This window comes from Nasonia vitripennis (genome assembly GCF_009193385.2).
Source record: "Nasonia vitripennis strain AsymCx chromosome 3 unlocalized genomic scaffold, Nvit_psr_1.1 chr3_random0007, whole genome shotgun sequence".
Lineage (NCBI taxonomy): Eukaryota > Metazoa > Arthropoda > Insecta > Hymenoptera > Pteromalidae > Nasonia > Nasonia vitripennis.
Window position 1 is genome coordinate 2,327,036 of NW_022279626.1, and position 16,688 is coordinate 2,343,723.

At 35.3% G+C, this 16,688-nt stretch overlaps 1 protein-coding gene across 19 annotated transcripts in view; it reads right to left on the reverse strand.

Moving 5' to 3' along the window:
• The window catches only part of LOC107981492, a 113,302-nt gene that overhangs the window by 22,236 nt on the left and 74,378 nt on the right, over window positions 1-16,688 (reverse strand). The window contains exon 4 of one of the 19 annotated variants that reach the window (XM_031926027.1): window positions 85-160. The exons of the other annotated variants lie outside the window; for them this stretch is intronic. Within the exon in view, the coding sequence (XP_031781887.1) occupies window positions 85-160 (76 nt within the window). The remainder of the gene's footprint in view (window positions 1-84; window positions 161-16,688) is intronic. 19 annotated transcript variants of the gene reach the window in all.

Here is a 16,688-nt window from a genome sequence, read left to right on the forward strand (position 1 = left end):
AAGAAGCTATTCGGGAGACTACAAACCGCCGGACTAACACTTTAACCCGATAAATGTTTATTCTTGCGGAAAGAAGTCGCTTACCTCGGTCACGTAATTTCAGCCCAGGGTGTAAGACCTGATCCCAAAAAGACGGAAGCAGCATCCGAATTGCCTCACTCTAAAAATCGAAAAAACATCAAACAATTTCTCGAACTGGTTGGTTATTACAGAAGGTTCATTCCTGATTTCGCTAAAATTACTAAACCACTTACGAATTAATTAAAAAAAAAAAACCTGTTTCTCATGGAGAAATGATCAAGAAAGAGCCTTCTTAACCTTTAAAACAATTTTATGTACGGAACCGTTACTACAATACTCAAATTTCGCTGAACCATTTATAGTGACTTGCGACGCGTCGGACTTTGCTCTAGGAATCGTGCTCAGTCAGGGAATTATCGGAAAGGATCTACCAATTGCTTATGCATCAAGGCTTATGTGCGACGCGGAACTAAATTATTCAACCACGGATAAAGAGTTGTTAGCAATTGTTTTCGCGGTCAAACAGTTTCGTCCTTATCTATATAGAAGGTAATTTACGTTGGTCACGGACCATAGAACTCTAGTTTGGCTAAATAAATTAAAGGATCCGACTGCTAGATTGACGCGTTGGAGAGTCCATTTGCGAGAATTTGACTATGACATCGTATATAAAGCTGGAATAATCAATATGAATGCGGACGCTCTATCTAAAAATCCTATCGTAGTTGAAACAATGAAAACAATGAACCCTTTTCTGAGACTAGCATTAAAAGAGTATTTGTAATCTCAGGACACACCAGCATCACTGAGAACAGAGCTAGAACCTCGTGCAACTACTCTTACGCGAATAGTGAGGGAACTTCCGCAAACTCAACAGTGCTTGCCGCCGCTGTGAGCCAAGATCTCTTTTGCGAGAGTTCCTGCGTGGCTAGGGAAAGAACGAATGTAATCCCAGGGCTGGCTGTACGTTCGCCAACTGATAAAACCCCTCACGTTGTTTCCCACGCTATCATCTTTCAAGAGCCCCGTGGACATTGGCCCACAACATTGGACAGTGGGGGACGCTCCACGAAGGTCAATTTGTGCCGACGGACTGGGTCCGAACCGGGATAATTGAGGCTGGGCCTACCACCGATTGACGATAGGAAACTCTGGGCGATACGAAACGAAAAAGGGGTGGGTGCGAGATGCCTAACAGTCGCGTTTTGGACAACTATTAAAAGTATCCAGCCTAAGGCTGACAGGGGAGTAACTAACCCCGAATGGCCAAACTCTCGAGGAAACCTACCCCGTCTCGCGACCATGATAATGTCCAAGGCAAAGCGCGCGAGTGATGATGCGTTTAAAGACGGAAAAAGGCAGCGAACGGATTCATTGCTAACAACATTCACCGTGTCAATAAGGTGGATGAAATCAACAGAAATATTAACCAGGTTGATATCGATTCGCCGAATCAGATAAAGAAGGAAATGAGAGAATAAAATCTATCAAAGTGAGCAACATAAATTCTGTGAAAGAAATTCTTTGAACTTACCGAGTAACTACCATAGACCATGTTGTATTTTCTCGAGACCTTCGAGACCTGGTAACCATAAGACAAGACAATATCGCACATTTTATACCCACAAATTTCGAAATCAACACGCCTGTATGTCAGCGATTGGTAGATATAGGAATGATTGATATAAGCGGACTCCGCGTACAAGTTACTGGTATTGGTTCGATCACTAAAACGGAAAATTTATCTACACCATATTTATAAAAGAAAAGGCCATAGACGATCCGGTGTTTGGTTTCTTTAAAAACGCAATGATTAGGAAAAACGTAAAAACCATTCGTATAGCAAAAACCGGAGACTGGTTGGAAAAATTACAATGGGTATCGATAGAATCAGCATTACGGTTCCATTGGAATCTTGATAATTTGAGAATCACCATTTGCACAGGTGGAATCATAATACCACCCTCGGGTGATCGACTTAAAATTATATTTGAAGCCCACGATTCAACCATCGGCGGTCATAAAGGCATATCTAAAACCGACGACGATACGATTCTTTTGAAATGGAATCAAGGAAGAAATTTCCGAATATGTTAAAACCTGCGAAGAATGTCAGAGAAAGGAACTAGTGCAAGTCAAAACTAAATTTCCTATGAAAATCACAAACACGCCGACAAAAGCATTCGAAATTTTGGAAATTGATATTGTGGGATCATTGCCTGTGACCATAGCCGGAAATAAATATTTATTAACATTGCAATGTAATTTAACGAAATACTCTGACGCGCTTCCCCTTTCCGATAATACAGCCGAGATTTAGCCACATTTTTCTCACAATTATTCATTTGTAAATTCGGATGCCCAAAACCAATTAATACCGATCAGGCAAGTAACTTTCAAAGTCAATTATTATAAAAAAAAGCGCATTATTCGCGTATAATACTTCTGTACATTCTGCTCACGAATTTACGCCACACGAATTAATTTTTTAGAAGAAACATGCCATGTATGTAGATGAATTGATAGCACAACTAAATTATACACGAGCAACAGCCAAAGAAAAACTATTAAAAGCTAATGAAAAGTCCAAACGCTATTACGACCAAAAATTAAATCAAAAGAATTTTAAGGTATGAGAAGACGTGTATTTATTAAAAGAACCGCAACAAGGCGAATTCGATAGACAATATTCAAATATATTTAAAATTCTTGAATTAATGGGAGACACTTATGCAAGAATTGATTTAGGAGGTGGGAGAACAACAATGTGTATGCGCAATTGTAAATTATATGCGTTTTGTCAATGCCTAAGTGGCCGCTCTGCGTGTCATCGTGTGCTTCGAACAGTACTCGATCTCGGTCTTTTCATTTTACTACGAGCTTCCAGATGTATTGATCGCGTTTGATCGTGTCAATAAACGTATCTTCGGTTTTGTGATACAAGATATCCCCGACAATATGCCAATTATGATATTTCTTGGGGTTTTTCCGTACTTCGTTGATTCTTTCTTTATACCAGTCATCGTTATCGTTCTTAAGAGTATGAACCTCTTCGAGTTGATTTTCGTACATGCGTGATAACGCGTCGGGTACGTGGTGCATGGCCCCTTTTCTATGTAATATCGACGTTGTTTGCCGTTAGATAACTCGACCAGCGAACTAGCCTACCTACGGGTTTTTTAAGTAACTTTAACCACTGCAGACTGCTATGGTCCGTAATGACTGAAGTGTGTACCCTCTATATATCCTCGAAATTTTTCGATTACCCAGATAACCCCCAGACATTCCAACTCTGTGGTCGTGTAATTTTTCTCAGCGACTATTATGGTTCGGCTTGCGTACGCGATAACTCATTTTTTATCGTCTATGATTTGTATTAAGACGCTACCTAGCCCTACGGTGCTTGCGTCGACTTGTATAGTGAAAGGTTTTGAAAAATCGGGCCGCATTAATATAGGAGCGGTCATTAAACGTTCTTTTATGGTTTCGAATCCCGTGATATTGGATGAGGTCTTTGTATTATTGCGGGGTGATTATTTACGTCGATAACGGCTTCTATTAGTGAAGTTTTCTCGAGTTTTCCGGATGATTTAGGTATTGCGTTATTTAGAAATTCGTCGAGAATTTTTTCTTTCGAGGGGCTAAGTTCACGTAAGCCGTAAGACGTATCTGTCGTTTCCGATGTTTCTGCGAAACGTTTTTCGAAGGAATATCGATTGAACGGTTTTGAACTGAAGGTGTACGTGAAATTAGTGAAATCGGCGATTACGCCGAAACTGTGTAACGCGTCTATCTCTAGAATACAGTCTTGATCTAGGCAGTCAAGAACTCATGTTTCGATTACTCGTATTCTATCTTGGAATTTAAGTGGTGTGTGTATAATTTCATGTATCTCTTCTGTATAACCTAGCGGCGTCGTGACTCTCCCGGTTACGTTCTTGTTCACTAATAATACGTTTTTAGTTGCTATTTTATGTATTTTCTGTCCTATGAACGTTTTAGTCGCTCCACTGTCTATCAGGGCTTTAAATTTATTGTCCGCTATGTTGACGACGGTAGAGTAAAGTAGGTTCGGGGATTTTGAAGGTAAGCTGTATAATTTATCCGTCGTGTAGATATCCTCGTAAATTAAATCGTCTCTAATTAATTTATAGCTTGAATTATTTTATCAGAAATGCAGGTGCTTCGCTTACGACTGTCTCGGTGTCTTGTAAATATTCCGAAAACGCAAGTCGTTCTTTTTCTTCGATTGTTAAGATGTCCCATTGGGAAGATGTGAATGTTAAATATTCAAAGTTATTATCTCGAATTTCCGCGTTTTCTCGTTGATTATTTAAGATATCCGTAGGTTTATTTAAGATATCACAAATAGCCTTTGGCTCAATTTTTGTCTTTATTAGTTTGATAACCTGATTTTTCAGAGGTAGCTTTAAAGTCAGCCTCGTCATTTTTTTGTGTGCAACTTTTTTCGTCGCAGACAGCGTTTATTTTTGTCGGGCAGATATCTGAATTTTTGTTTAATTCAACCAGTGAGGCCTTTTCTATTTTCCAAGCCGCATCGGCCTTATTTTGCGACTTTATTTTGCGTTTCCCGTACATTTTGGACAGTTTACTCTGAGGTAGCCTATTAATCCGCAATCGCAGAATATTTCCGTTGGATTACATTTCGGGCAATTTATAAACCGTGTCCCGATTTTGCCGCATTTATAGCAAAACGCGCGTTTTGGGCCTTCGCATTCTGTTTCTGTATGTTCTACGCGTGCTCGATTTTGTTCTTCTTCTAGCTTCTAGCTCGAGGTTAGATAATTGTTGTCTAATATTACGCTACGGGCGTGGTTTGTATGCTCTTTGAACGTGAAGATTTTGGACTTATCGATTCGGGTTTGTAATCTCGGTAGCATATTTCAGAGAGCTAGATTTATTTCACGGACCGGTCCTAGCGGAGGTATCATGCGATTAAACATTGCTTTGATATACGTGAGGTAGTCGGCGGCAGGCTCTCGCTCGCCTGGCGTCGAGCGATTTCCATGAGCGCGAATTGAAAATCTGCGTCTGAAGAACGTGCACACCATGCGTTTTCGAACTGCTCGAACGTGACGCAGTTATCCGAATTTATTCTGTACCACTGCAAGGCAACCCCTTGAAGGAAAAACGGCAATATTCCAAATAAATCATCATCCGAAATGTGCATGATTAAGCGCCCTTCCCTTAGTCGTTTCAAAAAATTTTCACTATCTTCGTCGCGTCTTCCAGAGTATTTTAAGTCCCATTTGCAAATAAAGTTAAAAGCGTTAATGTGAGTAGGTGCGATTAACCTACGCTCTGTATTAATGGGATGTTCGTTATTATTGTACGCGCCTCTATATTGTTGTCGATTATGGTTATTATTATTGTTAATTGGTAATTGTAGGTGAGACGGTCTAGATATTCCGTTATTTAGGTAGCCATTTTGCCCCTCCGCTGGCATGAAATTATTAATTCTGGCCGGAATTTCACGTGGTGTCGTGCTAACATGACCATTCCCTGTATGTCTCGTATTTATCGATAAATTTTGTGTTTGTAATGGTATTAAATTATTAGGATTGACTTCTTGTGCTAATGTAAAAGGTCGGTTGAAGGTAGCGTGGTTTTGTGTGTTAAACATAACCGTGGATGAAATTAAATTATTTCTAGCTAACCTTGTTGTGCTGTTTGCTCGCGGATGGTTTAATATTGTCCTATCCTGCACGTTTTGAAAATTTGTCGAATTGTGAACATGACCATCTGAAATTAATGTTAGATAACCTAAGTCCCTTTGGCTATTAGTAGAGGTCTGCTCTTCTCTATCTCGCCCGCGTTCGGTCTCTATAGGGCTCCATGTTTACGACGCGTGAAACGGTTGCTCTCACGCCGTCGCTATAAAGCCCGATACGCTAGATGTATGCAGTGGGACGTTTGTTGAGAGCTGGTAGAGGGGTGGCGGATCGTGGTACTACTCGCGCGCAGCGCCTGACGATGGAAGTTCCACGTCAGGTTGCACTATGCCCCTCTCAATGTACACCTCGTGTGCCAAACGCCTTTGCAGTTCGGCTAAGCTGACTGCTGTATTTAGTTCGCGGCTCTCCGCTTCGCGTTTAATTTCATCGTTCGACTATGCCGTAACCTAATCGTTGACTGAGGCCTCGCTAGCCATTTCGGAAAGGTGACCTCGCACAGTCTCAGATATCTTAAATAGTATCGAAGTTCCCTCGAAGAAATTCGAGTAATCAATGTGTCGGTTTGTCGTGCGTACTGCCAACAGTCGCCACTTAGTTCTTTCTCTGTTGTACTACTCTTACATACTAATATCGGTGGGTGTAGTTCAACGTATTGCCGAAGTTCGTTCCGAGAGTGTTTACGTTACTCAATCCACGCGTTCGCGTTGATCTTCGACTGGCGCAAACACACGTGTCGCCGGCTGTTTGTGAGTCGCTCGGCAACAGTGTCCCTTTGTTTTTTTTTATGACTTTATGATCCGAGGTACGTTTAAGCTCGCGCTCTGAGAATTTATTTTCGACACGTTGCGACCTTTCTCGACTTTGTTTTGTAGGAATTTTCCCGTTGTGTCGAGATTGCCTGCTTCGTGAGATTTTAACCTTTTCCGTTCTTTACGTGAGTTATTTACGTGATTTTTAAGCTCGCTACTTGTATAATTATAGGAATCTATACGAGCATAGATTTTTCGTAGTTAGAAATAGATATGCAAGAGGAATATTAGTTTTTCAGAGATAACTAGTAGATATAATTTCAAATTAGAAAGCCAGAAATTTGTGTGGCTACAAAATTATTTTAGATATTCAGTCAACTACTCTACGGTTTTTTTTTAACTTTACGCAATTAATTTTCACACACGCGCCCTCAAAGTTCGCTCACACTGGTTGTTTCCTTTGTCTCGAGACAGCGATTTTACTGATCACGATATTTTTTTCTATTAATCCACACGTTATAGGGTGCTAGTTTATAACTTGGATTTTCGTGCTACCTCAGTTATAGTGCAATCCCTTGCCCGGGGCTTGGAAAAAAACCCGGTGGCGCCTGGCGCTCCTCGTGAGCGCCAGAGTATCGCGACTCTTTGTCTCCCGGCGCGAGGATTTTTCGCACGTGGTTTGCTCGGCTAGCTGCAGCCCCGAAAACGGTAAGGAGAGAGGGCGGTTCGGGATAATAGAGACACGTCGTATATCAGACGGAACTGTGTATTCATAATAAATTCTTAAAACTTATAATCGACTCGTACAAATGACAAAGATAACCCGTGAATAAAGACAACTCCGACAAGCAAATACCCGTACACGAAAGATATCCCGCGTGAATCGCGCGCGTCTTAAGGCTCAAGAAGCAACGAGATCACACACACTAGCTCGCACTTTTCGTCTCTCACTCGCTCACACAATTACGTCGCACGCAAATTCCGCAAACGCCCAACGACTTATCCTAGAATTGCCCGACCACCTTAAGCCTCGTGCGTCCAGGTGTCAGCGCCAAGTATTAATCTACGTTTTCACAAAATAACTCTACCCTTCTATCATCAAAATCCTTAATTCTACACTTCGCTTATTCGCTTCGCTTACTCGAAAAGATAACCTGTATAAATAAGATAACCCTTTATTCGACGAAACATATTACAAAGAGATGAAGACATAAAGGCGGCGATCCGGAGGTAACTAACACGTACGCGAGACAATCTTTTCATTCGCGAAACCGAACGTGGAACTGCCGTTCGCCCGCGAGACGGATACGACCAGAGAAAACGGAGAACGATTCACTGATCTTAAATCCTTCTAGCTGGAACACTGGGTGAATTTGAAGTTGAGGCACGTCCGTTTGGAAGCAGTCGGGGCAGGCGAGTGCCGGCTCGAGCGCTAGCAACTTGCGGCCGCCACTCCGCTCACCCTAGCAGCAGTACCGCGCGCGCGCTGATTAGTCAACGCATCGCAGCCCAACGGCCCGCTCGCTTGCAACGCTATTGGTTCACGCAGCGTTACCGAGTCGCGCAGCCGCGCGTGCGCGCAGATAGCCCTGCAAACACTATGTCGAAACAGATAGCCACAAAAATTCTCGTAGCACACAAACAGCCTTTCACTCGCAGACAACCAAGATAACTCTTGACTGCGGGACACGTAGTGACCCCCAATGCCCCGTCGTCAGGGCCCTTGACTCGGGCGGCTTCTGTCACTATGAACGCGAGACGCTATAGTTTTTGTTCCTGGCGTTCGTGCGGGCAAGCTGCCATCACGCTGGTCCTGTTGCATCAGACGCTCAGGTAGGTGAATCCCACGAAGGGCTCCGCCACCTGCATCATCTTTCATACAGTACGAGGGACTGACTTGAACGCCTTGTCGAAGTAAAAGTCGCTGCTGCTGCGCTAACGTTGCTAATCGTCTCCTCGCATCTCTCACTCACGAGTCGGCGACGTGCGTTGTCTTTTTCGTCCGTCGCAGCCACTGCTCCTATCTCGTCGTTCACTCGAAAAATAAACGACGAACTTAGACACGTCCACTCTGTCATTCACACAGGTAGCCTTGAGATAATCCACCTCGACTGCGTCGAACGTCGTTGTTACACGGCGAAATTTGCCGTGTTACAAGACTTACACAAAAATATAGTCTATTATAACTAAGAGAGTTTTTGCTAATTGTTAATATTAATGTGGATTGCGAAAGTTAGGTCTTGTTTCATTATCACATGAAACAATTAAGGTCGCAGAAGTGAGGTTGCTTCTTTTCAAATATAACCCACTTTTTCTACTTTCGTTTATTTTAGTACTATTAAATTTTAATATGTAAAAGCAATAGGTAGTCTTCAGTAAGGTCATTTTTTACATTTGTTTGATGATTTTGATTATTGTGATCACCTTGGTTGGATAATGAACGACTATATTTGAAGATGGTGTGGGAGTTAGGTCACGGTTAACCTTTATAAATAAAACATGGTTAATATAGTATTTTTTAAAACTGATTTTTTTAAAAGATTTTATTTTGATAAATTTAGTAGACATACAGGAAAACATAGTCTATTAGAGATAAAAGAGTTTTTGCTAATTGTTAATATTAATGTGGATTGCGAAAGTTAGGTCTTGTTTCGTGGGAGTTTGGTCACGTTTCACCTTTATAAATCCAACATGCTTAATATATCATTTTTTACCACTGATTTTATGAAAACATTTTGTTTTGATAAATTTAGTAGACATACAGGAGAATATAGTCTATTATAGATAAGACAGTTTTTGCTAATTGTTAATATTAATGTGGATTGCGAAAGTTAGGTCTTGTTTCATTATCATATGAAACAATTAAGGTCGCGGGAGTTAGGTTGCTCCTTTTCAAATATAGCCTACTTTTCTACTTACGTTTATTTTAGTACTATTAAGTTTTAATATTTAAAAGCAATGGGTATTCTTCAGTAAGGTCAATTTTTGTATTTGTTTGTTGATATTGATTATTGTCATCACCTTTGCTGGATAATGAACTACTATATTTGATGATGGTGTGGGAATTAGGTCACGCTTAATCTTTATAAATCAAACATGGTTAATATAGAATTTTTAATACTAATTTTTTGAAAAGGTTTTATTTTGATAAATTTAGTAGACATACAGGAAAATATAGTCTATTATAGATAAGACAGTTTTTGCTAATTGTTAACGTTAATGTAGATTGCGAAAGTTAGGTCTTGTTTCGTGGGAGTTTGGTCACGGTTAACATTTATAAATCAAACATGGTTACTATAGTATTTTTTAACACTGATTTTATGAATAGATTTTATTTTGATATATTTAGTAGACATACAGGAAAATATAGTCTATTATAGATAAGACAGTTTTTGCTAATTGTTAACGTTAATGTAGATTGTGGAACTTAGGTCTGCTTCATTATCATATGAAACAATTAAGGTCGCGGAAGTTGGATTGTTTCTTTTCAACTATAACCCACTTTTTCAACTTTCGTTTATTTTAGTACTATTAAGTTTTAATATGTAAAAGCAATAGGTAGTCTTCAGTAAGGTCATTTTTTATATTTGTTTGTTGATTTTGATTATTGTGATCACCTTTGCTAGATAATTAACGACTATATTTGAAGATGGTGTGGGAGTTAGGTCACGGTTAACCTTTATAAATAAAACATGGTTAATATAGTATTTTTTAAAACTGATTTTTTTTAAAGATTTTATTTTGATAAATTTAGTAGACATACAGGAAAACATAGTCTATTAGAGATAAAAGAGTTTTTGCTAATTGTTAATATTAATGTGGATTGCGAAAGTTAGGTCTTGTTTCGTGGGAGTTTGGTCACGCTTAACCTTTATAAATCAAACATGGTTAATATAGAATTTTTAATACTAATTTTTTGAAAAGGTTTTATTTTGATAAATTTAGTAGACATACAGGAAAATATAGTCTATTATAGATAAGACAGTTTTTGCTAATTGTTAACGTTAATGTAGATTGCGAAAGTTAGGTCTTGTTTCGTGGGAGTTTGGTCACGGTTAACATTTATAAATCAAACATGGTTACTATAGTATTTTTTAACACTGATTTTATGAATAGATTTTATTTTGATATATTTAGTAGACATACAGGAAAATATAGTCTATTATAGATAAGACAGTTTTTGCTAATTGTTAACGTTAATGTAGATTGTGGAACTTAGGTCTGCTTCATTATCATATGAAACAATTAAGGTCGCGGAAGTTGGATTGTTTCTTTTCAACTATAACCCACTTTTTCAACTTTCGTTTATTTTAGTACTATTAAGTTTTAATATGTAAAAGCAATAGGTAGTCTTCAGTAAGGTCATTTTTTATATTTGTTTGTTGATTTTGATTATTGTCATCACCTTTGCTGGATAATGAACTACTATATTTGAACATGGTGTGGGAGTTTGGTCACGTTTATCCTTTATAAAACTAACATGGTTAACATAGTATTTTTTAACACCGATTTTTTTAAAATATTTTATTTTGATAAATTTAGTAGACATACAGGAAATTATAGTCTATTATAGATAAGAGAATTTTTGATAATTGTTAATATTAATGTGGATTGCGAAAGTTAGGTCTTGTTTCGTGGGAGTTTGGTCACGGTTAACCTTTATAAATCAAACATGGTTACTATAGTATTTTTTAACACTGATTTTATGAATAGATTTTATTTTGATATATTTAGTAGACATACAGGAAATTATAGTCCATTATAGATAAGAGAATTTTCGATAATTGTTAACGTTAATGTAGGTTGTGGAACTTAGGTCTGCTTCATTATCATATGAAACGATTAAGGTAACGGAAGTTAGGTTGCTCCTTTTCAAATATAGCCTACTTTTCTACTTACGTTTATTTTAGTACTATTAAGTTTTAATATTTAAAAGCAATGGGTATTCTTCAGTAAGGTCATTTTTTGTATTTGTTTGTTGATTTTGATTATTGTCATCACCTTTGCTGGATAATGAACTACTATATTTGAACATGGTGTGGGAGTTTGGTCACGTTTATCCTTTATAAAACTAACATGGTTAACATAGTATTTTTTAACACCGATTTTTTTTAAATATTTTATTTTGATAAATTTAGTAGACATACAGGAAATTATAGTCTATTATAGATAAGAGAATTTTTGATAATTGTTAATATTAATGTGGATTGCGAAAGTTAGGTCTTGTTTCGTGGGAGTTTGGTCACGGTTAACCTTTATAAATCAAACATGGTTACTATAGTATTTTTTAACACTGATTTTATGAATAGATTTTATTTTGATATATTTAGTAGACATACAGGAAATTATAGTCCATTATAGATAAGAGAATTTTCGATAATTGTTAACGTTAATGTAGGTTGTGGAACTTAGGTCTGCTTCATTATCATATGAAACAATTAAGGTCGCAGAAGTTAGGTTGCTCCTTTTCAAATATAGCCTACTTTTCTACTTACATTTATTTTAGTACTATTAAGTTTTAATATTTAAAAGCAATGGGTATTCTTCAGTAAGGTCAATTTTTATATTTGTTTGTTGATTTTGATTATTGTGATCACCTTTGCTGGATAATGAACGACTATATTTGAAGATGGTGTGGGAGTTAGGTCACGGTTAACCATTATACATCAATCATGGTTACTATAGTATTTTTTAACACTGATTTTATGAAAAGATTTTATTTTGATAAATTTAGTAGACATACAGGAAAATATAGTCTATTATAGATAAGAGAGTTTTTGCTAATTGTTAACGTTAATGTAGATTGTAGAAGTTAGGTCCTGCTTCATTATCATATGAAACGATTAAGATAGCGGAAGTTAGGTTGCTCCTTTTCAAATATAGCCTACTTTTCTACTTACGTTTATTTTAGTACTATTAAGTTTTAATATTTAAAAGCAATGGGTATTCTTCAGTAAGGTCACTTTTTGTATTTGTTTGTTGATTTTGATTATTGTGATCACCTTTGCTGGATAATCAACTACTATATTTGAAGATGGTGTGGGAGTTTGGTCACGTTTAACCATTATACATCAAACATGGTTAATATAGAATTTTTAATACTAATTTTGAAAAGGTTTTATTTTGATAAATTTAGTAGACATACAGGAAAATATAGTCTATTATAGATAAGACAGTTTTTGCTAATTGTTAACGTTAATGTAGATTGCGAAAGTTAGGTCTTGTTTCGTGGGAGTTTGGTCACGGTTAACCTTTATAAATCAAACATGGTTACTATAGTATTTTTTAACACTGATTTTATGAATAGATTTTATTTTGATATATTTAGTAGACATACAGGAAATTATAGTCCATTATAGATAAGAGAATTTTCGATAATTGTTAACGTTAATGTAGGTTGTGGAACTTAGGTCTGCTTCATTATCATATGAAACAATTAAGGTCGCAGAAGTTAGGTTGCTCCTTTTCAAATATAGCCTACTTTTCTACTTACGTTTATTTTAGTACTATTAAGTTTTAATATTTAAAAGCAATGGGTATTCTTCAGTAAGGTCATTTTTTTGTATTTGTTTGTTGATTTTGATTATTGTCATCACCTTTGCTGGATAATGAACTACTATATTTGAACATGGTGTGGGAGTTTGGTCACGTTTATCCTTTATAAAACTAACATGGTTAACATAGTATTTTTTAACACCGATTTTTTTTAAATATTTTATTTTGATAAATTTAGTAGACATACAGGAAATTATAGTCTATTATAGAAAAGAGAATTTTTGATAATTGTTAATATTAATGTGGATTGCGAAAGTTAGGTCTTGTTTCGTGGGAGTTTGGTCACGGTTAACCTTTATAAATCAAACATGGTTACTATAGTATTTTTTAACACTGATTTTATGAATAGATTTTATTTTGATATATTTAGTAGACATACAGGAAATTATAGTCCATTATAGATAAGAGAATTTTCGATAATTGTTAACGTTAATGTAGGTTGTGGAACTTAGGTCTGCTTCATTATCATATGAAACAATTAAGGTCGCAGAAGTTAGGTTGCTCCTTTTCAAATATAGCCTACTTTTCTACTTACATTTATTTTAGTACTATTAAGTTTTAATATTTAAAAGCAATGGGTATTCTTCAGTAAGGTCAATTTTTATATTTGTTTGTTGATTTTGATTATTGTGATCACCTTTGCTGGATAATGAACGACTATATTTGAAGATGGTGTGGGAGTTAGGTCACGGTTAACCATTATACATCAATCATGGTTACTATAGTATTTTTTAACACTGATTTTATGAAAAGATTTTATTTTGATAAATTTAGTAGACATACAGGAAAATATAGTCTATTATAGATAAGAGAGTTTTTGCTAATTGTTAACGTTAATGTAGATTGTAGAAGTTAGGTCCTGCTTCATTATCATATGAAACGATTAAGATAGCGGAAGTTAGGTTGCTCCTTTTCAAATATAGCCTACTTTTCTACTTACGTTTATTTTAGTACTATTAAGTTTTAATATTTAAAAGCAATGGGTATTCTTCAGTAAGGTCACTTTTTGTATTTGTTTGTTGATTTTGATTATTGTGATCACCTTTGCTGGATAATCAACTACTATATTTGAAGATGGTGTGGGAGTTTGGTCACGTTTAACCATTATACATCAAACATGGTTAATATAGAATTTTTAATACTAATTTTGAAAAGGTTTTATTTTGATAAATTTAGTAGACATACAGGAAAATATAGTCTATTATAGATAAGACAGTTTTTGCTAATTGTTAACGTTAATGTAGATTGCGAAAGTTAGGTCTTGTTTCGTGGGAGTTTGGTCACGGTTAACCTTTATAAATCAAACATGGTTACTATAGTATTTTTTAACACTGATTTTATGAATAGATTTTATTTTGATATATTTAGTAGACATACAGGAAATTATAGTCCATTATAGATAAGAGAATTTTCGATAATTGTTAACGTTAATGTAGGTTGTGGAACTTAGGTCTGCTTCATTATCATATGAAACAATTAAGGTCGCAGAAGTTAGGTTGCTCCTTTTCAAATATAGCCTACTTTTCTACTTACGTTTATTTTAGTACTATTAAGTTTTAATATTTAAAAGCAATGGGTATTCTTCAGTAAGGTCATTTTTTGTATTTGTTTGTTGATTTTGATTATTGTCATCACCTTTGCTGGATAATGAACTACTATATTTGAACATGGTGTGGGAGTTTGGTCACGTTTATCCTTTATAAAACTAACATGGTTAACATAGTATTTTTTAACACCGATTTTTTTAAAATATTTTATTTTGATAAATTTAGTAGACATACAGGAAATTATAGTCTATTATAGATAAGAGAATTTTTGATAATTGTTAATATTAATGTGGATTGCGAAAGTTAGGTCTTGTTTCGTGGGAGTTTGGTCACGGTTAACCTTTATAAATCAAACATGGTTACTATAGTATTTTTTAACACTGATTTTATGAATAGATTTTATTTTGATATATTTAGTAGACATACAGGAAATTATAGTCCATTATAGATAAGAGAATTTTCGATAATTGTTAACGTTAATGTAGGTTGTGGAACTTAGGTCTGCTTCATTATCATATGAAACGATTAAGGTAACGGAAGTTAGGTTGCTCCTTTTCAAATATAGCCTACTTTTCTACTTACGTTTATTTTAGTACTATTAAGTTTTAATATTTAAAAGCAATGGGTATTCTTCAGTAAGGTCATTTTTTGTATTTGTTTGTTGATTTTGATTATTGTCATCACCTTTGCTGGATAATGAACTACTATATTTAAACATGGTGTGGGAGTTTGGTCACGTTTATCCTTTATAAAACTAACATGGTTAACATAGTATTTTTTAACACCGATTTTTTTAAAATATTTTATTTTGATAAATTTAGTAGACATACAGGAAATTATAGTCTATTATAGATAAGAGAATTTTTGATAATTGTTAATATTAATGTGGATTGCGAAAGTTAGGTCTTGTTTCGTGGGAGTTTGGTCACGGTTAACCTTTATAAATCAAACATGGTTACTATAGTATTTTTTAACACTGATTTTATGAATAGATTTTATTTTGATATATTTAGTAGACATACAGGAAATTATAGTCCATTATAGATAAGAGAATTTTCGATAATTGTTAACGTTAATGTAGGTTGTGGAACTTAGGTCTGCTTCATTATCATATGAAACAATTAAGGTCGCAGAAGTTAGGTTGCTCCTTTTCAAATATAGCCTACTTTTCTACTTACGTTTATTTTAGTACTATTAAGTTTTAATATTTAAAAGCAATGGGTATTCTTCAGTAAGGTCAATTTTTATATTTGTTTGTTGATTTTGATTATTGTGATCACCTTTGCTGGATAATGAACGACTATATTTGAAGATGGTGTGGGAGTTAGGTCACGGTTAACCATTATACATCAATCATGGTTACTATAGTATTTTTTAACACTGATTTTATGAAAAGATTTTATTTTGATAAATTTAGTAGACATACAGGAAAATATAGTCTATTATAGATAAGAGAGTTTTTGCTAATTGTTAACGTTAATGTAGATTGTAGAAGTTAGGTCCTGCTTCATTATCATATGAAACGATTAAGATAGCGGAAGTTAGGTTGCTCCTTTTCAAATATAGCCTACTTTTCTACTTACGTTTATTTTAGTACTATTAAGTTTTAATATTTAAAAGCAATGGGTATTCTTCAGTAAGGTCAATTTTTGTATTTGTTTGTTGATTTTGATTATTGTGATCACCTTTGCTGGATAATCAACTACTATATTTGAAGATGGTGTGGGAGTTTGGTCACGTTTAACCATTATACATCAAACATGGTTAATATAGAATTTTTAATACTAATTTTTTGAAAAGGTTTTATTTTGATAAATTTAGTAGACATACAGGAAAATATAGTCTATTATAGATAAGACAGTTTTTGCTAATTGTTAACGTTAATGTAGATTGCGAAAGTTAGGTCTTGTTTCGTGGGAGTTTGGTCACGGTTAACCTTTATAAATCAAACATGGTTACTATAGTATTTTTTAACACTGATTTTATGAATAGATTTTATTTTGATATATTTAGTAGACAGACAGGAAAATATAGTCTATTATAGATAAGAGAGTTTTTGCTAATTGTAAACGTTAATGTAGATTGTAGAAGTTAGGTCCTGCTTCATTATCATATGAAAC